This window comes from Polistes canadensis, unplaced genomic scaffold (genome assembly GCF_001313835.1).
Source record: "Polistes canadensis isolate GaletaPanama2010 unplaced genomic scaffold, ASM131383v1 scaffold_169, whole genome shotgun sequence".
Lineage (NCBI taxonomy): Eukaryota > Metazoa > Arthropoda > Insecta > Hymenoptera > Vespidae > Polistes > Polistes canadensis.
In genome coordinates this window covers 38110-62354 of record NW_014569716.1, presented here as the reverse complement: position 1 = coordinate 62354, position 24245 = coordinate 38110, and the positions used below count along the sequence as shown (strand labels likewise).

Genomic DNA, 24245 nt, shown 5'->3' with positions numbered 1-24245 from the left:
ATTCATCTCTTTCCAAAAAGCTTCTTCGAATTTATGACCCTTTTCCTCCCTCCCCCCACCCCACCCCCCCTTTCCAACTAAAATCCCCCACCTGGGGTTTGGGATATTTCATAGAAAAATGTAAATCTCTTTACATGAGAACCGCTCGACCTGGATTTTCTACTATTTCGTTTTATTAGTTTCCTTTTCTTTTGCATTTCAACAATTTTAACGGGTTACCTACTCTACCTGATGCAAACTTTCGTTAATATACATCCTGAAAATTATTATCCGCTTACTAAAAATAGATCACCAATACACATACACATACATATATATATATATATGCACATTGAAACACATATTTTTTTGGCTAACGCTATGGAAGACGGCTTGAATTTCTTGGAAAAAAACGAATTCATTGCGAATAGGTGTGTAATTGTGATGGTAAAGTAACACTGCACATCGAAATACATTGAGATACGTAGAAACTTGGTGCGAAATATCCACGATAAAAGGAGATTGAAGAAGAATATATATGAAAAGAAAAAAAAGAGAGAGAGAGAGAAAAAAACAAACAGAATAAAAAGAGAAAGAAAGACACAAAAAAAAAAAAAAGGTAAAAGAAGAGAGACGACGAGTACGAAGGGCCATTGACATCTTCCTCCCTTGGCAAATATTACTGCCGGTGCTCAGCACGTGTACTTTCTCTCTTTCCCCCTTCTTGTCATATATACCCCATTTTCTCTCTCTCTCTCTCTCTCTTTCTTTCTCTCTCTCTCGTAGCTTTTAATAGTAGTAGCATTATACATCGCATATTTCGTCCCGTAAGACCATAAGTATTTCAGCGAGCAATTCGAGATACCGGAAGTCTCTGGACGAGTCGCGTCGCGGTACTTGCTTGCAACTGGGAAAAAGCAAAAAAAAAAAGAAAAGAAAAGAAAAAGGAATAAAAAAAACCAACGTGTCGAGTATAGAATAGAAAAGGATAGAATGATACAGAGAAAGAGAATACGGAAAACTAAAAACCTAAAAAGAAAAAGATAAAGAGAGAGACAGAGAAAGAAGTATGTGTACGTGCGTGCATGTATATATATATATATATGTGTGTGTGATAAAACAAAAAGAGAGGAAAAAAAAAAAATAATCCGACAATTTTTCTGCTTCCAAGAGGCAACGAAGCTCGAGAACGATAGTCCGATTCGAATAGGGAAAAGCTCTTCTCGCGTCGTGTCGAGAAGAGGTGCAAGCGTTAAACTGACAATAACACTTTTTCTGGACTGCGCTCGTAACACTCAACAATGCTACCACCACCTCCTACCCTTACCCCCTACCCCTATGCTTCCAACTGTCCGTTTCCCTCCCTTCTTTACCTACCCAATTTTTGTTCTCTCTCTCTCTCTCTCTCACTCTCGTTTTTTCTCTTTCTTCATGGTGTACAGTGCACATCTCTCTTTTTCATACACTCCTTCTATCCACTCGAACATCGAGCCGAACTACTCTATTGCGTTTTTCCCTTGTCACACGCTCGGTACATTCATCCATTCACCACCACCATCACCACCACTACATTTACCAGCATCAACACCCAACAACACCATTCCCACCACTACTATATCGTTCTCCCTCTCATTCATCCTCCCCCTTCTCGTCGCTTAAACTCGCCCAACGAGCTCTGAAACAATGTGCAATACATTTTTGTGATTAAAAGTTAGCTGCTGGTGGTGCTGCTGGTGCTGGTGTTGCTACTGTGACGACAGCAACATTTTGGGGGTGTGCTGTTGCTGTTCCTGCTACTGCTGTTACTGCAAGGTTGCGATTGTTTTATCTCTCTCTCTCTTTTGCATTCTCTCTGTTTCGTACTTTCGTCGTCATTTTACCTAAAACTCTAACATATACACGTCTATGAATGTACACCTTTAAGAGTAGTTGCACAGAGAGAGAGAGAGAGAGAGAGAGAGAGACACGTCCAAGAGAAACAAGGTGTTGTTGTCTACCGTTTCGAGACTTCGTTTCAGTTTCCCTTTTTTTCTTTTTCCGCTGACGCGACGACGTTCTATTATCATTTCCGTGTTCTCGAATGAAGCACTCGTTCTCGAGTACGTTACCACCACTCACGATTATTCGAAATTTTCTCTCTCTCTCTCTCTCTCTCTCTCTGTTTTTTTTAATTTCTATGTCGTATCGTTTCCACCGAATTACGAAGCTCGACGAAAAATGCTCGATGCCAGTCGAGACTTGGAACAGTTTGAAAAGGTACTCGTTAACGTGACTCGTCAGACACGATAATACATAAACTAAAATGAAATATATCTATGTTCTATGTTTTAAGAAGAATAACGCAAGATTCGTTATTTGGAAACTAACCTAAACGTTCTTTAAAGCTTGTCCCTCATTCCAACGAGAGAAACATATTACAGTTAGACGAGAAATACGAGTAAAAATGCATAAAAAGAAAAGAAAGATAGAAAGATAGAAAGAAAAAAAAAACATTGTAAAAGTTTCCCTAGCTAAGTTCCGGTCCGTTGTGTCACATAAATGTTTCATTCGCGTAGAAACCATGATCGTCAAAGATAAGAATCGGTGGTAAAAGGAAAGTTACCGTCGAAACTAGGGAACCGTGCTTTGTCGATGAGGTTTTACCTCTCTCTCTCTCTCTCTCTCTCTCTTTCTCTTTTTAAAACAGAAGGAACGAAATAAGAAAATGAAAAGGGAAAAGGTTCCTTGGCCTCGAAATAACCTAAAAAGAAGATAAAGAATAACAAGTAGTAGAAGAAGAAGACGATGGATGGATGGATGGATGGATGGTTGAAGAGCAAACGGAGAAAAAGGAGTTGAAAAGTCCGTTGAACGTTCTTATATACCCGACAAGTAAGAAAGAGAAAGGTTAAAAGTAAGAAGATGCCGTGTAAGGGGTATAACGGGTAGCCAAAAGATTAAGCTTGGGTAGCCACGTTTAAACACTACACCAAAAATCCTAACTTCGAATAAGAAAAAGAAGGAATAGGTGCTTTTCAACATTGAAAAGATACGAGAGAGACGAAATGGTATGCGTTTTATAGTCTGTGTGTGTGTGTGTGTTTGTGTGGGTGTATGCAACAGAGTGAGAGAGAGAGAGAGATGTTTACACCACTCGTAGATCAGTCTGGTGAACATTAGTCGACGACCTTTAACCTCTCGACTCCTAACTTTGCTCTTTTTGCGTCAGGAATTGCATCTCAGACCAACGTCCCTTCCTTCTTATCGTTCGACGGAATCAAAATACAGAAACCTCTCCCACAATCCCTCCACCCCCCATCACCACATCTCCTTCGAGAATTTCTTCTTCTTATTTCTGATCTTACCGAACTCTTCTTCTTTTCGTCACGATGAAAGCACCCGAAGAAAGCGAAACCATCACCTATCCAAACCCCCTCAACCACCCGGTACAATCCTCATCCCTACTGCAATCCAACCATTTCGAGTTGAAACTTTCTGAAGAGAGAAGATTCGAGATCTTATTCGAAATACCCGATGAAGATGAGAAGATTCTCTAACGTCCGTCAAAAGAAGATGAAGATGAAGATGAAGATGAAGATGATGATGAAGATGAAGATGAAGAAAAAATGAAAAGGCTATATGTGTATATGTAAAACTCATAGAAAAAGATTTTCTATGGGACTTTGAAATTGTATCGAATCTTATCGAATGAATCAAATCTGTACGACGAAATAATGTCATCGTGTAGTTTTGGAAAAAATGAACGAACATGTATCGGAAAATGTGTATAAATGCGAAAAGAAAAGAAAATTAAATTAAAATATGATAAAATGTGGGGAAGAGAGGAAACGAGTTATATCTAAATATATAAACCATCAATGTTTTTTCCTATCTCTCTCTTCAATCTGCCCTTTCAATCAGCGAGGTGTCCGAATGACGATGAGTCCCCCATGAGAAAAGTTTCCCGATTTTTGGTTTGACGAGAATTTTCTCATGAATTACATTCGGTTGATGAAGATACGAAGAAGAAGAAGAAGAATAAGAGAGAAAGAAATGGATAGATAGTCTGAATGATAGTCAGAATGAGTGAGAATGAGTTGGATATAGAAGTAGGAGATGATAGAACCGAGCAAATGAAGTATATGCAAATAACGAGGGTGGAAATGAATGCACGCTGCTGCTGCAGCAACGGCATGAGGAGAGGTGTGGTACTGGTACCTCCTGCTGGTTCTGGTACTACTGGTGGTGGTACTGGTGGAGGAGAAGGAGGAGGAGGTGATGGAGAAGGTGCGGTAAAGGGTGCGAGCTTCGCTAATGGCGGGTGCAATGCACGATGAAGGGACCAGCCGAAAATAATTCTGCGTCCTCTATCGCGACGAAAGAAAAAGAGAAAGAGAGAGAGAGAGAAAAAGAACCCTCAGGGCTGCCCAATTATCGTGGAACCTTTCTTGAAACCCACTATTTCGCACTTCGGGCTTTAAACAAACGAACGGTACACTCTTCTGTGTGCTTCCCCCCCCCATAAAACAATTCGTCTTGCTCCTGCCATTTTACTCAACGTTTTAAAGAATCCCATCGAGAAAGGAACCACCAACTACGATTACGATAATCGATCGTTTTTACCGAAAAATACTACGACCAACGTAACCCTTCTTCTTCTTCTTCTTCTTCTATTTCTTTTACTTTTGTTTGCCTTTCTTTTTTTATTTTTATTTTTCTTCCTTCCTTGCTTGCTTCCTTGCTTGTTTGTTTTATTTTTCTTCTTCTTTTTATTTCAACATTTTATGTTAGTTCTTATTTACGATCGTAAGAACTAAAACGTTTTTTTTTTTTTTATCGTGTTTTACTGATCCTTTAGTGGAAAGTGTTCAAGATCATGAAAAATGTAGAAAAAGAATAATGTTACTATGGTTGAACTTTTGGAAAGGGGAAATAATGGAACAATGACTGTAATGTTTCTTAGTACTTTGATTTTTCATTTTTCTATAGTTTGATCTATCATTCGTTTATATGTTTTTTTTTTTAGATATGTTATAGATATATACTATTAATAATTGGTTTTCAATCGAATATAATAATTATAATAAGTACAGTATTTAATTATCGTAAAATATTGAAATATGTCAAATATTATTTAATAATTTTAAGTGGATGGCACATGAGAGAAAGAAATGTCCCCCGAGAATCTGTAGGTTTTTGTTAAAGTGGCCCACAACCCAATAATTAATAAAATAATATGAAAACATAATTTATCAAATATGTATAAAAATTTATTCAACTCGTAAATGATGACGGAATATTATTTAAAGAGTAATTCGCGAAAAGTTTTAAAAATAAAATATCCGTAATAATAATTTATCCCTCACAAATGAACGTTTGAAATATTTTCGAAAAAAAATATCGTTTTTTAAAATATTATATCAGTGAATCTAATGAAAACGTACCATCATCGTTTAGGAGTATTCATAGCTTTAAAGAAATGGTACTTCAAATGCTTTTAAATTTTAATAAGAATGAAAATGCAAATATATTCTCAATGTAATTAAAATCTAATGAAAGATTTAGATAATTTAAAGGTAAAAAAACAAACGAGATTCGTCAATTTAAATGGAAATTCATTTCAATCGTTTACATAACCGATTTAAAAACATTTCATTATTATTATTATAATAATAATATCGTTTACATCAATTCATTATGTACATTTCAATCGATAATTAATAATCTTCAAAATTTACAAATTTTCTGTACAAAATTTTTTACAATTATCATAATTCTAAGTGTTAAATAAAAACTCTGAAACCAAGTTACCGAAAAGTTTATAAAGTAAAAGTTTCGAATGATTGGAAACTAAAAGAGAGATAAAGAAAAAGAAAAAGAAAAAGAAAAAGAAGAAGAATAATAAAAAAAAAAGAAACAAAACGATGCTTCTTGACTTTTCAATTTTCTTCTATCTCCGTTTATCCGATTCTCGGGTACTCACACCGCGATATTCGGAAAACGATCGATCGACGATATTCAAGGCGGAATCGAGTGGTAGTGTAAAACGGTTTTGCGGAAAGTTACGTACCGGCATCGAGAAACTCGGCCCCGTGCTATTCGCATAGCACATCGAAAGTAGTTTCGAGAAGAATCGGGGCTGAGAAGAGGGGGAAAGGGGGGGGGACGAGGGTAGTTATATGTACGTGTTCTGAAGGAATTCAAAGTTCAAGAAGGACTTTTCTTTTCTTTTCCATCCTCACCCTGTACTTTATTTTTTATTTCCCCCCCCCCTCTTTCTTCCTTCCTTTATTTCTTTTATTTTTATTTTTATTTTTTCTTTTCTTTTAAGGAAAAGGATCGGCCTGTTCCTCTTAAAACTCGACGTTCCGTAAAAGGATTTAGGCTTTCTCGTCAACGAAGTTTTTCGCGAGTTAAAACCGTCTTTAAATTAAGAAGAAAAAAAAAAACAAAAAAGAAATAAAAGGAACATTAAGAGAGTGAATGAGTGAGAGAAATGGGAAGAAGTAAACTTCGTTTTGGGATCGAAGGAAATCGTTTGAACCTTCTTCTCTCGACATTTCATTCGAATCTGCTTCATATTATAAAAGACGCAGCAGCTTTAAGGAATACTCTTCAAAGTATTTCTACACTTCTTTCCAGGAAAACAAGTTTTACTATAAGGTAAGAGCCGTGTTTTTCCATGCGAAGAAGTAGTAGTAGTACATCGATAATGAGAGAGAAAGAAACGAAAGAAACTTGAAAGAACATTTTGAAAAATTTTGAAAAAGAAAACGACGGAGTGGTGGATAAATGGAAAGAAGGTACTCGTTTATTTAAGTATGCACACTTGCACACTTGTAATCGATAAATATTTTTAACGCATTACTTAACGGCAATTAAATAAACTGATGCATTCACAAAATATCAAATTTAATTGAATATAAAATTATTCGATAATACTGTGGGGAGAATTTTTGTTTAATAAGAAGAAATATAATCCAAATTTATGTCACTTTTTTTTAACACAGATCGTTAATATAATTATATTAATTATATTTAATAAATTTTTATATGAAAATACAATAATCAAAAATGTGTTAAAGATAATGTTTATTTTTTGTTTCTGCAATTTTCTCTCAAATTGTATGAAAATATTTTTTAATAGAAAGTTCCCCCCCGCCCATCGTATGATTTTTATTTTCTTATAGTTGAATCAAAAATGAAACATAAAACTTGTTCATAAGTATGTATTAATAATTATGCAATAAATGTATACCCAAACTTTATTTAAAAATCAATAAATAAATATTTGTATTTTCTTAAAGTTGAATCAAATGAAACCTAAAACTTGTCTTGTAATAATTATGCAATAAATGTTTACCCAAACTTTCGATCAGTATTATAAATAACTTTATTTATAAATCAATAAATAAATATATAATATTAAATACGATAACGCGTAACTGTATCATTTTTTAACATAACATTACTTTATTATGTAACAACAACAACAACAACAACAGCAACAGGATCGAATCGATCAAGCATACAAACGAACTCTCATTCGTTCATTCATTCGTTCGTTCCTTCGTTCGTTCATCTACTCGATTATTCGTTCGTGGATAAAATTTTAATTTACGACCTTAAAACCCATCGCGTATATACCCTACGCTTTACGAAGAATCCTACAATCGCGAGAAATTCGCGTTTGCTTTATGCATTCTCAAGTTGAAACTTTCAGTTTGACCGTTAAAGCTTTCGCATCGGGGAAAAATGAAAATGATGATGAAACGAATGAAAACGGGAAAAGGATTGCATCATCATCATCATGGGGCTTGAAATTCTCGAGGTTTCAAGTATATATAGTTGAACAATAAAGTAGAAGAGAGATAGATAGATAGATAGATAAAAAAAGAAAGAAAGATAAAGGACATAAAACAACGAGCAACTTCGGTTTGTATTAAATCGGAAGATTGGAATTCTAATTAATGTTCCAGGATTATCGATAATGAGACGACGATGGTAGTAGAATGAATGAGGGTGACAAAGATGCTCAACAAAAACGACTTGTTCTTAGTACCCCCACCCCCTGTCCCAGTTTTTCTACATTTTCTTCTACCCTTCAAACCCTCAATGGAAAATTCGACTCGCTAACCTCGTCTTCTACTTTTCCGATGCAATTAGAAAATACGAAAGAAAAAGGAATGAAAATATATGTACAAACGGGGGATGAAAAAAAAAAAGAGAAAAATAAGAAAATTGCGAGAAGTTATGTAACAAGATAAATAATGAAACTTTGTTCGAGTATCGATTCGTAAATTTTATTCTATAAATATAAACTTATAGTATAATAATAATAATAATATATATATATATATAGTACTAACCCCTAGTAAGTTTTTTTTAAATTAAAAGTAGAATCACGTTGAAAATTATAGAAAAATACGAGGTTATATCGATTCGATCACTTCTTCTATCTCAAAAAATTACACACAAATGTTTAATAAAAATTCAATATAACTAATTTGTATTTTTATTTTATATATATTATAGAAATTTTTGAATCGATCAAATTATTTATCATTTGTTGATGATAACATACAATTTTTATTTGTTTCGTTATTATAAAAAAGAAAAAGAAGAAAAGAAACACACAAGGAAAAACTTAAAAATAAATCCTCATGAATCACGGCCAGTTTGCAGATTATCGTCATCATTTTAACTTTGTTTATTTTTATTTCATTTTCTTTTTAACACTTTCCTTCTCTCTCTTTCTCCCCTTGGTTGGTTCTTCTTCGAATCCTCTTCCGTAACGCGGAATGCTTTGAAAGACATCGTTTCAGACTCATAAGAGAAGAACTTTCGAATAAGAATAAAGATAACGCGAGAAAAGACTGTATTCCTACTCTTTTGTATCCTTTCATCATCTTTTCTACCTCGACTATCCTTAAGTTTTAAAAGAGTTAATTCGATGCGGTAAACGCCGTGAAACATTGAGTTGAGAATTTACAGTTAAATATCTCTCTCTCTCCCTCTCTCTCTTTTTAATTTTCTTTTTGTTTTTTATCTCTTACCTCTTTTTCACACCCTTATTGTCATCAGAATGAATGAAAGAGAGAGAAACAATGAGAATGAGAATGAGAATGAATATACACGTATGATAAATGTAATTGTGTGTCTGTATCTGTCTCTGTGTGTATATATGTTGCTTACTAATTCGTTCACTCGTTCGTTCATTCGTTCACTCGTTCGTTCATTCGTTCACTCGTTCATTCGTTCGTTCACTCTTGCCTGCTCTTACGTTTACGTTTAACAAACCCTCTCTAACGTTACGGCACTTTTCTCTTTCAGGAAGGCGAGAGGGGATACTTGGAGGGACTAGCTTCAAGGTATGCAGACCTCTTCAGAACGCATTACGGAGATGTCCTGGAGCCGCTTGAGGAGCTACGCCGACGCGAAACAAATGCTTCCCCCAGAATGCCCAACACTCAACTTACCACCAGTCATTCACAGCCCATTTACGTGCCTGGAAAATACTCTGTGAGTAAATCCTCTCTCTCTTTTTTTTATTTTTATTTTTTCTCTTTCTAGATAATACATGACTTTTCACGTCCTATTGTTCGAACAATTTTTTTTAGATCTTTCTCTCTATTGGTCAAAAGTTTCGAATCATTTGTTGATTTATTCTAAAACATTCTGATCAGCTAATTTAAAATTCAATTTTGAACTTTTGTTTTCTATAATTTATATTACCTAAATGTACTTTAACTATTTGGGTATATCTTTGACAAATTATACAAAAATTTATAGAAAAATCTATTCAATTAGAAACAATATTTCAAAACAATTCATTTGTAAGAATTCTACTAATTGTCAAATTGAAATATACAAATTCGATAAAATTATTCGTTCTAACATTAAAAAAACGAAGGAACAAAATAATACAATATAAAAAAATATATCACTATTAATATTACAATGACAAATAAATCAACTATCACTTATTAAATTCACATAATAATCTCAAACTTTTGACTTAATATAAAATATAGAAAAAAAATCTTTATCCGACTTTGTATATAATAATCTACATAAATAAAAAACTTAACGAAATAACGTGTAATAGTAAGTTTTGAAAATCATGATCAGTCTTTTAACTTCTCTTACATAAAACAAAGTGAACGTGTATCGATGGTTAAAGGATCGAGTTGTCCGTCGAGAGTAATTTTCCAAAGTGGTTTAAGACGATCAGACCGTGTAAACCTTACCCTCTCCTTTCTCTACCCCTCTCACCCCATCCCCTTCCTTCCATCCATTATCTCTGTCTCTGTCTGTCTTTAGAGAATCGATTGATCGATCCTAAAGCTTAAATCGGTCATTGTTCGTAGCCGAGAAACCTTTACTGGTAACACCGTCAACGATTAATCGAGTTTCCAATCGCGAGAAATCGATTGCCGATTAAGGTCAAGCTCCTTCAAGAGAAAAAGAGAGAGAGAGAGAGAATGAAACACTCTTCCCCCTCTCACCTCTCCCCCACCCTTCTTACCCCATTCCACCCTCTGCAACCATTTTCCAACCCTCCTGTGGACGCGTCGACGTGGAAAATTAATAAGGAACTCTTCCCGTTCGTTCATCTTCGATAAGAAGAAAGAAACTTCGAAGAAAATCATTGTCGATGATTTAAACGCGAGTACACCGTGAACTTTTTTTTCTATTTTCTTTTTCTTTTTTTTTTTTTTCGTTAACTTTTCTTCTTCTCTCTGCGAGGAAAATTAAAAAAAATATATATATATAAAAGGAAAAGAACGAGAAAATTTTTCTCATCAATCCTTCGACAAATTGTCTCTCTTCTATTTATTTCTATCATCTATGGTTCGTAGTAGAAAAATTTTTCTCCAATCGCTTGCTACGATGATTTTTTTCTTTTTCTTTTTTTTTTTGTTCTTCTTCTTCGGTTTACTTTTTTTCTTTTTGTTTTTTTTTTTTCTATAACAAAATTTCAAATAATAACGAAGATAATGGTTTAGGAAAGATAGATAGAAAGATGTGGGAGTTTGATATATTTTTTTTTTTCTTTCTTTCTTTCTTTCTTTTTATCTATTTCTTGAAATATAGATTTTTATAATAACGAAAAGATTATTTTTAAAATAATAAAAATTTAAAAACGTTTGTTATTCTCTTTTTCTATTTTTAAGAGAACATAATTTGTACTCCTCCCTTTTTTTATTCTTTTCTTTTCTTTTTATATAACAAATTTGAGAAAATAATTATTAAAAAATTATTATACTATGTATATAATAAACTCGAAGAGATACTTATAAGAATTAAAAATTAACTAACACTTTTTATTTTTCCTTTTTTTGTCCAGCCATCCAGTTGTCTCAGTGATAAAGAAGAAGATGAGATCTATGGTTTCGGTTATGGTGTTTTTAGTAGACAAATGCTTCAACATCGCCAACAAAAACTCGCACTCGCAACACAAAATGCAACCGTCATGACGGCAGCTGGTCATCCACAACCCTACCAAAGGTACTTTTATTTTCCTTCGATTTAATATTATAAACAAAAAGACACAAAGATAAAACAATATCAAATTTGCCGATTTTAAATACATTTATATTCTACATAAATATTTTTAAAAAATATATAAAAAGGTTCTCAACACTTGAATTTCATTTAAATATCTGCACGAATCTAAAAAAAGAAAAATATTTCTGCACGAGAATAAATATGCTCGATAAATAAATAAATGATGTGAATAAATAAAGAAAAAAAGATTTTTATTCGCGTCAGTTTTAAGAACACGTGAGAAATTTCTACGTGACGTGCTGGAAAGGGTCAATAATGTTCTAAAATTAAGTGAGAGAATAAAGACGAGAGTTAAATTTTTTCCATTCTTCTTACCAGCATAACGCACGTGATTATGTTGGAATCACGTTAATGTGAAATACCGAATACGTGCCGTTTCTACGTCTACAACGATTCAACTCGCGCTTCTCTTTGCTGCAACGAATGTTCATGACGTTGACTCGTTCTACCATGAAAAATGTAATCCGATACTTACTTTTTTACTCGGATTCTTATTTAAATTAAAATATATATTCTCGTCCAATCGTATTTTTTCATCTTATTCATCTTCTATTTCTTTCTTATTTCCTTTTACTTTTAATATTTTGTTCTCTTTGTCTTTTGCAGTTGTCTGAGCCCGAGATCAGCATTTTTCTACGAATTTCCACCTAATGGTAAGTCTTCAGAATTTTATATTCGACTTAATGTATTTTTAAGATAAGTATATTATACTGTATAATATTATATTGATGATACTTTTTTTTTTTAAAAAAAAACAAAATATATATAGAAACAATTATTTATTAATTAAATATATTTTTATATACGATAGACAATTTAATATTAAACCTTTTCTATAACTCGATTTCTTTTGGGTCACACTGAAATTGTCATAATTTGAATAAAACGAGTACGATAAAAGTATCTCTACTATAGTTTATCCAAATTAATTAAGATCAATGCAAATTATAATAAAACATATATATACAATATTTCAAAAAACATTTCATTCTTATTTCTACTAGTAGAATATACACACTTACAATTTACCTATTAAATTCTGAAACATTCTGTATCTATTATAACAAATTTGTTCATCCTATTGAATAATAACGTTATTTCTATAATACCATTTTTTAAAATGATTGAGTATAATTAATGATCATGACTAGATCAAAATATATCCAATTGAATTTGATATAAACGATGTAACGAGAAATCAGGTTAAATAAAATCAAAACAAATAAATACTAATCTCGTTAGCATTATAAAAAATTTTCCCATGATATCGAGAAACACTTTAGATCCCATATTGGAAAGGCACTTACTCGGTGTACCCAAAAGACGTGGAGAAATGTGGAACGTGAGTGGTGAGAGAGTAGTATTCCGGTTGATACTTCATTTCTGTCGACTCCTTCTACCCATCTGGGTGCCCATTCCGTACCGTCGTCTGCTATGGCTATGAATACATAATTGAGATCGAGACCTTCCTCGTAAGTACCACGTAGAGGAACGTATTCCTTCGAGATATTCACGACAGGAAGAATCTTCTCATCCTTTCGATCCTCCTGTTCTTTCAATATATCCAAATCTTTCGTCATCTGGACAACGCATTACCCAAATGTTACAGTCACATATCTCGTATGTATTGTTTTAGATTTTATTTTGTTTCTTTTATTTTTTTTATTAATTTCATAATACGTCAATTTTTAAATAAATTAAAATAATTATTGTATTATATAAATTATTATTAATATAATAATAAATTATTATTAAAATAAATTATAAAATAAAAATTTAAATAAATTTTGTATTCTTGAGAGAAGAATATTGTAATAATTATTTCAAATAATTATAAATGTGCAACTTGCGCACACGAATTACTCGTGCAACATTTATTCTTTCCAAATATAATTATAATAAATACGTGAACAAATAAAAAAGTAAAGGTACGAAATTATTATATATCAATTTACATTTCAAATAGTATAAATTCAAACAAATTTCTTAATAATGGAAGTTAAATTATCATCTAACATTACTAATCACACAAAAACCTATAATCATCGTATTCAAATTAATCGTCAAGAAACGTCGAAAGAAAAAACCCTATAACTTCCATCGATAATACTTGACGTCCTATCGATTAATATTAAAAACACCAAGTTTCGTATTGTAATTTACATGGCCGCGGTTAAATTATCGAATTACCGAATGGAGGTAAGGACAAGCATAAATTGTTGTTGTATGACTAGCCAGCCAGCCAACAACAAGTCCGAGCGAGGTTGGGCCAAGGTAAACTTCGTAAGGAAAGTTAAGCTTGTCTCCTGTTGGTATTCCTATTCCGATCGGTATAAGGGAGTGAAGCACGTTCGTTGCTCTAGAGGTTCTGAGAAATCCTCGTCCTCGAGTTTAAAGGTACCTTCCAAATTCCAAGACCACGTCCATGAAGAGGAGGATCTTAGCCAAAATAGACCCGAGGTGTTGGGAGAATGCTCGTGACCAGTTTCGAATAGGACTAGCAAGAAACGTTGAAATATTCTCTCTCTCTCTCTCTCACACACACACACAAACATACAAACACAGAGAGAGAGAGAGAGAGAAATGCACAAGTATACATAGGATCTGTGTGTTTCACTCCTTCCGCCTACCAAATCGGAGAACTAATCAGTTTGGTTGTGGAAAGGAAGGCAGGAGTTGAAGGAGACGAGGTGGAGGCTTTGGGATTCGGGGTTGGGGATTGGGGGTTGGGGGGGTAGTAGGTTCGCGTTTAACAGTAATTCCGTGTAAGAGGCGCCAATGCCGGATTGCCGCAGCACTTAGCAGTTGTCGCGCACAATGGTGCGAGGGCGCAACCACCCCAATTCCAAAACCGAGAGCAACGTGGATTTGCTGGGATGCGCAAACAGGGTTGCTTGGGTTGCTCGCTTAGCGAAGCGCGCCAACTGTTCGAGAGCAAGCCTGTTTGTCTGGACTGGAATCTAACTAAGAGTTAGGTTTAGCAAGGGCCGCCGGATCGGAGTTGGATCGAAACGTGGGACAGGAGAAAGCTGAGGAGGGAGGATGGATTCTGGCTGCCAAGAAACGAGCTCCTAAAACGAGCATCGCTTATCCTTGTTTCTCTCATTCACACTCTATCGCTATCTCATTCCTCTCATTCTCACATTCTCATTCTCTCATTCCACATCTTATCCTCTTCTCTACCTACTGCTACCATCCATCAGCCAACAACACCTTCTACCGTATTAGATTTACTGGAGATGTGCTACGACAAATTTCTAATTAGAGTACGAGTTCTATCCTCTTTCTTTATCTATCTATCTATCTCTATCTCTCTCTCTCTCTCTCTCTCTTAATGACTCCTTGATATTCCTTTTACTTAATTAATCACTCATTACTTATCCTTATTTTGAATTCCTAGATAATTACGTAGGTATCCCATTTATTTTATCTAACATTTTCTCCAATGGGAAATTTAATCTAAGTTTAGTCTTACTTTTAAAAAGTAAAATCAACATTATATATAAACATAGAGAGTAACACACCATAAAATTTCAAGAACTTTAAAAGCAAACCTAAATAAACTCATTACCAATTACAATCCAATTATAACATATGCACACATATATATATATATATATATATATATATATATATACATCTGAAAAATATATTCTACAAATAAACACGTCAAAAATTCAAACAAAAATATAATAAACTTTTACCTATAAACAACACATATAATTTTCTTCAATTCTTATCAAACAATTGAAAGATTAACCGAGAGAAACTTAGAAAATAAGGATATATAGAAGAAGAGTGAAACGGGATGATGATAATGATGATGGTGTAGGTAGGGTTCCCCCTTCGTTGGTATTTAATGCGTTCTTCTTCTTCTTCTTCTTCTCCGAGAGTGTGGTGCAAAGGCACGCAATAGGATCCGACAGGGACAGAAAGGGATTCACTGCGTCCCTTAGAGGACGAGCATGGGCAACGACGTCGTCCTTTGTGGAAGGGTGGAGGGAGAGGCTTTTTACAGGCACACGAAGGTCGAACGTTCTCTCACAAAGGACGAGGACGACGACGACGACGACGACGACGACGTTGATGGGGTTTGGGGCCAGGGGGTACGGAGAGTAGAGTATAGGGTGAAGGGGAAGGTGGGAGGAGGGGGAAGGTGGGGGGAAGAAGATTCGAACCGTAAAGCGAACGGTGATAGAACAGATCGGAGATCCGTTTGTATGGGGTGGAATCCAACGAGGGCGATGGCCTTATTCCCTTGTGTAATTGCATTTCGGTGCCGTTCTATCATGGTGTTTGCCATGGCAGCATCAGGGTCGACGATCCTACGTTTAGTGTGTACACATTATCTCTCAACGATGAGTAACGCCGATTCGCCGAAGCGCATCGGTCTCTCTCAAAATTTCGCACGATAGTTAGATAGATTTCCATATATATGTATCTGAATATCTTTACTTGTATTGGGATTGTGTTCATATAATATATACGTATTTTAAGGGGGAAAGGGTGGTTTTTTTTTTTCTATAAGTAATGTGTAGAAATTTATGGTCGTTGGTTACGTACGAATTTAAATTTTTGTATGTATGCAGGAAAAGTAACAGGAGGGGTGTTATTCGTATAAATAAATTTGAGTTTTTTCCTGTATGTGGTGGTATGCGTAAAATTTTGTGGTTACGTGTATTGTTGTATGGGTAGATTTCTATTTGTCCTATGTTGTTGAATTTTACGACTGGCGTGTAATGCACGTATATAGTATAGTGAATGTGTATACGTGTATGCAATGAGGGGGGATACATCATAGGTGTACAACGCGCGTTTGGGATTGTGTATACGCGTTGTGTTATTTTTAAATCGTCAATAAAGTTGCCAGTTCGTCGACTACGGAATTTTCACGTTCGACGCGCGCGAGATATGTTTGAATTTTTCACCTATCCCAGGGTATCTCCGAAAACCCCATCATCCACCCACCCTTCACCCATCCTCTAGCATCTCTCTCTTTCTCTCTCTCTCTTTTTATTTTTCCTTTTTTTCCTGTATAGCCTAGCCGCCAAATGTATTTATTTAAAATTTAGACCCCATCCTCGAGAGTTCGTTTAAAAGCATTCACACGTGTCGAATACACGTGTGTGTGTGTGTCTGGTTTTATTCTCAGTCTCCCGATATATTTTGTAGTTTATTGATTCACGTAAACGGAATGATTATTTCGCTAAATGTCAGCGTGTATAGGTAGAAGGGGGTGAGGGAGGGGGTGGGGGGTATAAGTAAATATCGAAATATCGAATGGAATATAATTATTCATTGAATATCCTAATTTATTAATGAAAAAGAAATAAAGAAAACCGAAAAAAAAAATAAATTGAACAGTTGTAATATTGTTATTTGTTTTTTTGTTTCTTTTTCCTTATACATAGAACCGTAAAAATTTTGGTTGAAAAGTTTGAAAGAAAATATTTCTTGCAAGGCGTTCGTTGAGAAGAAAGGAGTTCTCGTTATTTCCTCGTTTTGGCTTTTCCTCGATTACCTCTGAAAATGAATGGTCTGCTTGCTCGCTTGCTTGCTTCGTTGCTTCTGGATACCTTTAGACCAACCACGTCAAACTTGTTTACCAGCAAGGAAAACATGAAGTATTATAGAACAAAACGTGTGCCGTATTACACAACAACAAAATATCGTAATAAATAAGAAAGTTAATTTCTGTAATATATTAATAATGCAATTGTGCATATATATAAAAAAAACAAAAGAAAAATTAAATGTTTACAAAAGTTTATCGTATTACAAAAATAAATATGTCATACGAGAAATCAATCATATTAATAAAAAAAATTGATTGTCCGATTTGTAGATCTCTTCGATTAGTAAAAATTTCGCAAAATAATATATAACACATATACGACTCTGTGATATTAATTAAATCTAAATAATGAAAGACACATTTCGTTGAAAATTAAAATAATAATAATAATAATAATAATAATTAAAATACAAAAATAAATCCCACAAAATCTCGATTTATGAACAATTAAATAATCAATCATCCAATCAAAAAAAAATCAAAAAAATCTATACATACACATTCGCAATTTTCTATTATAAATAGAACAAAATGTCGTGGTATTAGAAAAGGGAATGAAATTTATCTCAGCGAGTCTTTAACGTCTCGTGTCAGTCTATGAAGGGTTAAAAAGAAGGTTTAGATCTTTCTTGGGTGACAATAAGAGACAAACGGCGCGGAGAAGGGGCCTATGAGAGAAAGGTGGGTGAGAGATGAGTATATAGGTATGAGTATGAATGTGGGTGTGAGAACAGAAAAGAAAAGAAAAGAAAAAAAAAAAAGAAAAGAAAAGAAAAGAAGAGGATAGGTGTCGATAGTGGAGAGAAAAGGTAAAGCTGGGCAGACTCCAAGTCATGCAGTGAACGAACGAACGGTCGTTGCATACAGGAAGACAATCTCTTTCTCTCTCATATTCTCTCTCATATTCTCTCTTTCTCTCTCATTCACTGTCTCATTCCTTCTCGTTTTTTTCGCAGCCAAACTCGCGAAGAGCTGAGAGTCCCGGTGAGAGGTTTCACCAGCCGTAGAGTATCGTCATTGTCTATTCTTCCCTATTTGTCACGCCTTTGCTTTCACAAGAGGCATACCACGCGGCTTCCTCCTCCTCCCTACTCCTCCTCCCTCCCCCTTCCTTCCCCTCTTTCCACCCTTCTTTCTCTCTCTTTCTCTATGGCTAGTTCACGTAACGTGTAACCATGACGACGAAACGTGTACACGGGGTTACTTAGACACACGACACGCACCTCCTCTCCTCTCCTCTCCTCTCTTCTCTCCTCTCCTCTCCTTTCTTCTCTTCTCCTCTTCTTTCCTTTCCTTTCCTTTCTTTTCTATCCTTGCACACGTGTACGTTAAGGGAACGACGATGATATACGGAAAAGGAATGAGAAAGATTTCAAGAGAAGGAAAGAGAAAGGAAAGTGGAAAGAGAGAGAGAGAGAGTGAGAGAGTGAGAGAGACATAGTCGAGGTGAGAAAAGGGTTCGAAGGAAAGATAGAGAATAATGTTAGTCAGAGTGAGAAAGAAGAAACGAGGAATACACGGCACTTGTATCAGACGTTGAAGGGGTTCATAGGGCGGAAATACAACGCAGCGCGTGTCGCGCCGATTCAAGGGCTCCTCCTCCTCCTTTCCCTCCTCCTTTCCCTTTTCCTCTTCTTCATCCTTCTCCTCATCCTCTTTCTCTTTCTCTCTCACACACTAACTTTCTCTTCTACCAACACATCCCTCCCACACTTCTCATTCCTCTTAGTCTTTTCCTATCCTTTTTGCTTCTCTAACGCAATGATAAAATAATAATAATAATAATAATAATAATAATTAATAATCTTCCTAAAATTTGTAACACCATCACCTCCTTCACCCTAGTTTTAACGGTTGAACTTATTTAAATTTGATCGAAAAATTATTCTAATTTATATATGGACTTTGTTTATTTAAAAGATATTTCTTAATTATTGGCTTTCTCAAATTTTAACCACTACTTTGATTTCATCGTAGAAATGAATTAATTTATTTGTCTATAATATCCTTCCCACACATACTTGTTTTCCTTCATTCTTTGTAAAGATGACAGTGGACTATGGTCAAGAAATTTGCAAAAATTGATCATACGATTTATTTTGTAATATAAATAATTATTTAAAACAAAATAAATATTGTCAATTGTTACAATTATATCGTATCATATTATTAATAAATTTTCTTATCAATTTTCTATTTCTAATATAATACAACAATTTTTCTCTAAATATATAAATAAATACACCTCAATCACACCCACATTTTGATTGATCAAATATTATTAAAATATTAATATATAAGTCTCAAAGGGAGTTATAGACGGTTAATAAATCTTATGAACAATTAATTTGAACTAGTTGTACGTTTCGTCCCTTATTGGGGACTTCATCAGCAACTTTGAGACTTATATATTAATAACATATTTGTTGGACAAGAATATTGATAATTAAATTATTAAAATATATATACTTATTACAATAATTGCAAACTTCTTAAACAAATTTTTCAATCGAATATTGTATTTCTCCTTTTTGTATTATTTGATTCTCATTTTTTTCTCTTATAATTTTATACGGATTATAAAAAGGGGAAAACACCCTCTAACGATAAAATCAAATCTTTCATCGATATTCGTAGCACGGTAATCAAACGAAAAAAAAAGAAGAACGATGAAAGGAATAGAAAAAGTGGGATTGAGGGAAAGAAAGGTAAGGGTTAGATAGAGGAAAAGAGATGTTGGCACGTTAAAAGCACGATAAACCAGCATAGAATCGTCGACGGTTAAATCAGGTTACTCTGATCGTCGTGACACATGCAATTTTTCGTGACTGATTTTCCGGACCGGTTAACATCGGTGATTCAATCTCTTGTACGCCAGTGAGATTCGATCGAACGCGTCGCCGTTGCCCACGATTGCATTAAAAAAGACTAGCTAGCTATCTAGCTAGCTAGTTGGCACATATATTCGATAGAAGAGTACGAAGGACACATACGAATAAAAAGCACAAAAAAATTCAAAAGAAAAAATAAATAAAAAGATTTCTGAACTACGAAGCGCGCACTGAGAGCACGTTTTTCGTTTCTATGTTTTCTATCGTTTCCTTTGTGTAACTATGATATTTCCTAGTACGATATAACACACAAACGATCAATGTTATTATCAGTTACAGATTCTTTTTTTAATCTTCCATCTATCTGTCTTTCTCTTTCTCTTTCGTTTATAAACGTGTCAAATAACAGTTAAACAAAATTCAACTATTTTTGTGTGTATTTTTCATTCTATATCAATTGCTAAAATATATATTGTATTATAGAATTTAATGATTGTATCAATTTTACTGCACGTAAGATATAATTATACACGGAGTGCTTTTAAAAACAAACCAACTTACTTATGTGTGTAAAAACTTTTCAAAGAAAAAGCAAAGTAGGAAAAATTTGCAGCGTCGCATTCTTTGCCATTTTATGAACCTTTGTAGATTGATTTATAACTCGAAAAGATACTCTATGCGTAGACAAAAGAATGTACTTTAATTTAATCTAAGTTTCATTAAAATTCGCATAATCTAAGTATAAAAAATATTTACTAGAACTTTTCAAAGAAATTGCAAAAATGCATAATTTACAGCATTGCATTCTCTGACATTTTCTGAACTTTACATGCTAAATTTATAACTCAACAAAGTATTCTACGCATAGAAAAAAGAGTGTACTTTAATTTAATGTAAAAATCATTAAAATCCGTTTGCTCTATATATAAAAAAAATATTAAAAGTATATATTTACAGGAGCAAATCGCAGTTTAATATTAACTTGTAGAAAATGTATACTAACAGTGAAAATGTTGATACGTTGCTAATATTTGGCAAATGTAAAAGAAGGAATGCACGTGAAACAGGAAATCTGTATGCTGCAAAGTACCCAGAGAGGCACCTGTATAAACCGAACTCTTTGTGTTTTTTTTTAAGTAACAATAAATTACGTACATATGTAAGTGGTTTGAAAATGTTACAAATAAAAATTCGAATACATTAGTACTAGATCAAAAAATGACTTAAATTAAATTCACATAATTTTATTTATACAATATATATAATTAATATAATAATACACATTGAAATATAAATAATAAATGAAACAGAAAAATTCACATTTACTTTTTGTTACATCGAATCCAATTTTACCATTACCAAATCAAATTTCACATCCTTTTAAAATATTTATAAATAACATTTTCAAGGAAAAACCCTTCAACGTGCTTATTCATTCGCATATATAACTATTAAATTATTTCTCAAATTTAATCGAAAGAACCAATCGACCAGACAGCTACATCATTCTCACCAGAATGAAAATCTTCGAATCATCTTTTTTTGCCAATTGAAAATTTTCATTGCTAGCGTCTCGTCGTTTTATAAAATAGGGTACATGATGGAAAGGGTGGAGGGGGAGTGGTTGGGGGGGGGTAGAGAAGTAGGGTAGGAAAAAAGAGTGGGAAGAAGGAATGATAAAAGTTGCCTGGGGGCAACTTATTCCCTGTTCCCTTTTTCCTATACTACTATTACTTCCACATACTGTAGAAAAATATCTCAAGAGAGTATCGGCGAGTAAAAAATAGAAGAAGAAGGAAAAAAAAAATCCCCCCCCAAAAAAATATGGAGAGAGGAAAAAAAAACAAAAAGTAAAAGAGAGAAAGAAAAAGAGAATAAGAATGAGAGAGAACGATATATGGCAGCTTTTGGTTTCGTTGGTTGTCTAGTGATATCCGTTCACTGCCAACGGTATCAAGAAATAAGGGAGAAAAGCACACGAGTTGTGATGGTGGTGGTGATGGTGGTGGTGGTGGTGGTTAGGGTTACGATAGGATATGCGAACGAGAAGAGTGAGTGGGAGAAGAAGAGGAAGGGGTTGGGGTGGGGGTTGAATGAGGGAAGTAAAGTGGATTTTAATATCGCTTATTTATTCATGCTTATGGTGTCAGCCCCCCCCCCCCACTTTCGACCGACGTGGATTTCCGTAATATCGACTTCGTACCACCCCCTCAGCAACCCTTAAACTCCTTCCCTCCCCCTAACCAACCATCTCTTTTTCACTTACACATATTTTTCAAACTGTACACGTAACTGCATATATCGAATATACTACGCTTGTATTTTTTTATATTAGCCAATACCGATAGTAAACTTTCTATTTCTTATTTCTTTCTCTTTCTCTCTGTCTCTCTCTCTCTCTATGACTGAATTTTCTTAAAACTTATTATTAACTATTTTCTTAAACTTATTATTAAATATATTATTATTATTATTATCTTAAAACTTATTAACAATTTTGTTGGAGAGACTTCTCTATTTTTATTTGATTATTATTATTATTATTATTATTATTTGATTTCTTTTTTATTTTGATTATTCGTTGAATATTCTCAAACGTTTCATACGTTTTTCATTTTTCTCAGACGTTCATCAGCTTATATTCATTTCTATTTAATTAAATTTTCGTTTCTTTTTCGATTTTGTTTGTTTGTTTGTATTCACACATTATCGTTTATTCGTATGATTAATATTTCAGACGATTGTACGAATGATCGACAGATATAAGAAAAAAATGTAATTATACTTTAGATAGTAATAATCGTATTTTATAATTTCTATAATAATTTATTATATAGAATAATAATATAATAATATAATAATATAATAAATATTAACAATAATCAAATTTCTATACATGTCTCTCAATTGGTGTAACATTAAATACCTCACTACTGTTAGGAGAAGNTATAATAATATAATAATATAATAAATATTTACTAATAAATTAAATAATATATTAAATATTTATTATATTCGTATTAATAAAAATGATTTCATATCTAGATCAAATTTCGAATAATTTTTCAAAGAGAGAGAGAATATTCCTCGTTAGGTGTTTCAATCTAATAAGAAATTATAACTTCCATGACTTTTCTTTTTACCATAATATTATATTTTATTTCTCATACTCAACCATTAAAAAGTAATATGGGAAAGATAAGGTGAAAGTAAAAGAATGGCAGGAGAGAGTATACATCTATCATACTAAATAAAAAAATGAAAAGAAAAAAGGTTTAAACTGTTAAAAACGACGATGACGATGAAAAACGGGGAACGGGGGGGGGGGATGGTGTAAAGAATCTAACCGAAGTCTTCCGAACAGCACATCGAACTTACAATTTTCAAAGAGAAAGAATGTAAAGAAACGTAAAGTATAATAAAAGTAGAAGAAGTAGAAGAAGTAGAAGTAGAAGTAGAAGAAGTAAAAGTAAAATAAGAAAATAAGAAAGAGGTAGGAGAAGAAGAGTATAGATGAGAAAGAAGAGGTTAAGGGTGAGTTGAAAGTGTGTGTATGCGTGTATAGAAGAGGGGTGAGTGGTGGTTAGTTTGATGGAGTGGGGTTGGGTGGAGGTGGGGGGAGAAGGACTGGGATGAAAGAGAAAAGAGAGAAATCGCAGACTTTAATAACTTCGTTGCTTCGGTGAAATTCTTCTCGCGTCGAGGTACAATGCGGAAAATCGAGAACACTCATGCCGCGGAAAAAGGCGTACCAACGTAACCCCCTACCCCCTACCACCTTCCCACACCCTCCCTCTCTCTCTCTCTCACTCTCTCTCTATCTGGTGCCGTAATTTACGAGAGAACGTGCCAAGCTTTGGAAAGCGAGTAAATATCATCGCTCGTCTTTCCGCCAAGCGTCCAAGCAAGCGTCCACCACCCCCATACACCCCCTCTGACCTCTTCCCTAACTTCCCTTTTCGAAGTTACCACCACTACCACCATTCCACCACCAGCATCACCATCACTACTAACACTAGCACCAGTACCACCATCTCATCCCCCTTTTACGCCGAGTTTTCTTCTCCCAACGGTGAACCAGTTATAATCAAGGGTACTTTCAAGAAGAACCAATTGAATTTGTCGGACGGTGTCCAAACTCTAACCTCTTGGCTACTGCTTCTACTGCTGCTGCTGCTGCTTAAGTTTACTCAAGCTTCGAGTCAGTCATGAGATCTCTTTGTAGAAAGAGAAAAGAATAAAATAGAAATGTATAACCCGAAAAACTGCTACGATTGAAGAGAGTTCAGGGGCGGGCGGGGTCCGGGGGC

At 34.1% G+C, this 24245-nt stretch overlaps 1 protein-coding gene across 2 annotated transcripts in view; it reads left to right on the top strand.

The window, feature by feature from the left end:
* LOC106789193 overlaps positions 1 to 24245 on the top strand; it is a 260249-nt gene that overhangs the window by 209569 nt on the left and 26435 nt on the right. For both annotated transcript variants that reach the window (XM_014753197.1, XM_014753196.1), the window contains exons 2-4: positions 9292 to 9480; positions 11309 to 11469; positions 12136 to 12182. In XM_014753197.1, the coding sequence (XP_014608683.1) occupies positions 9292 to 9480; positions 11309 to 11469; positions 12136 to 12182 (397 nt within the window). The remainder of the gene's footprint in view (positions 1 to 9291; positions 9481 to 11308; positions 11470 to 12135; positions 12183 to 24245) is intronic.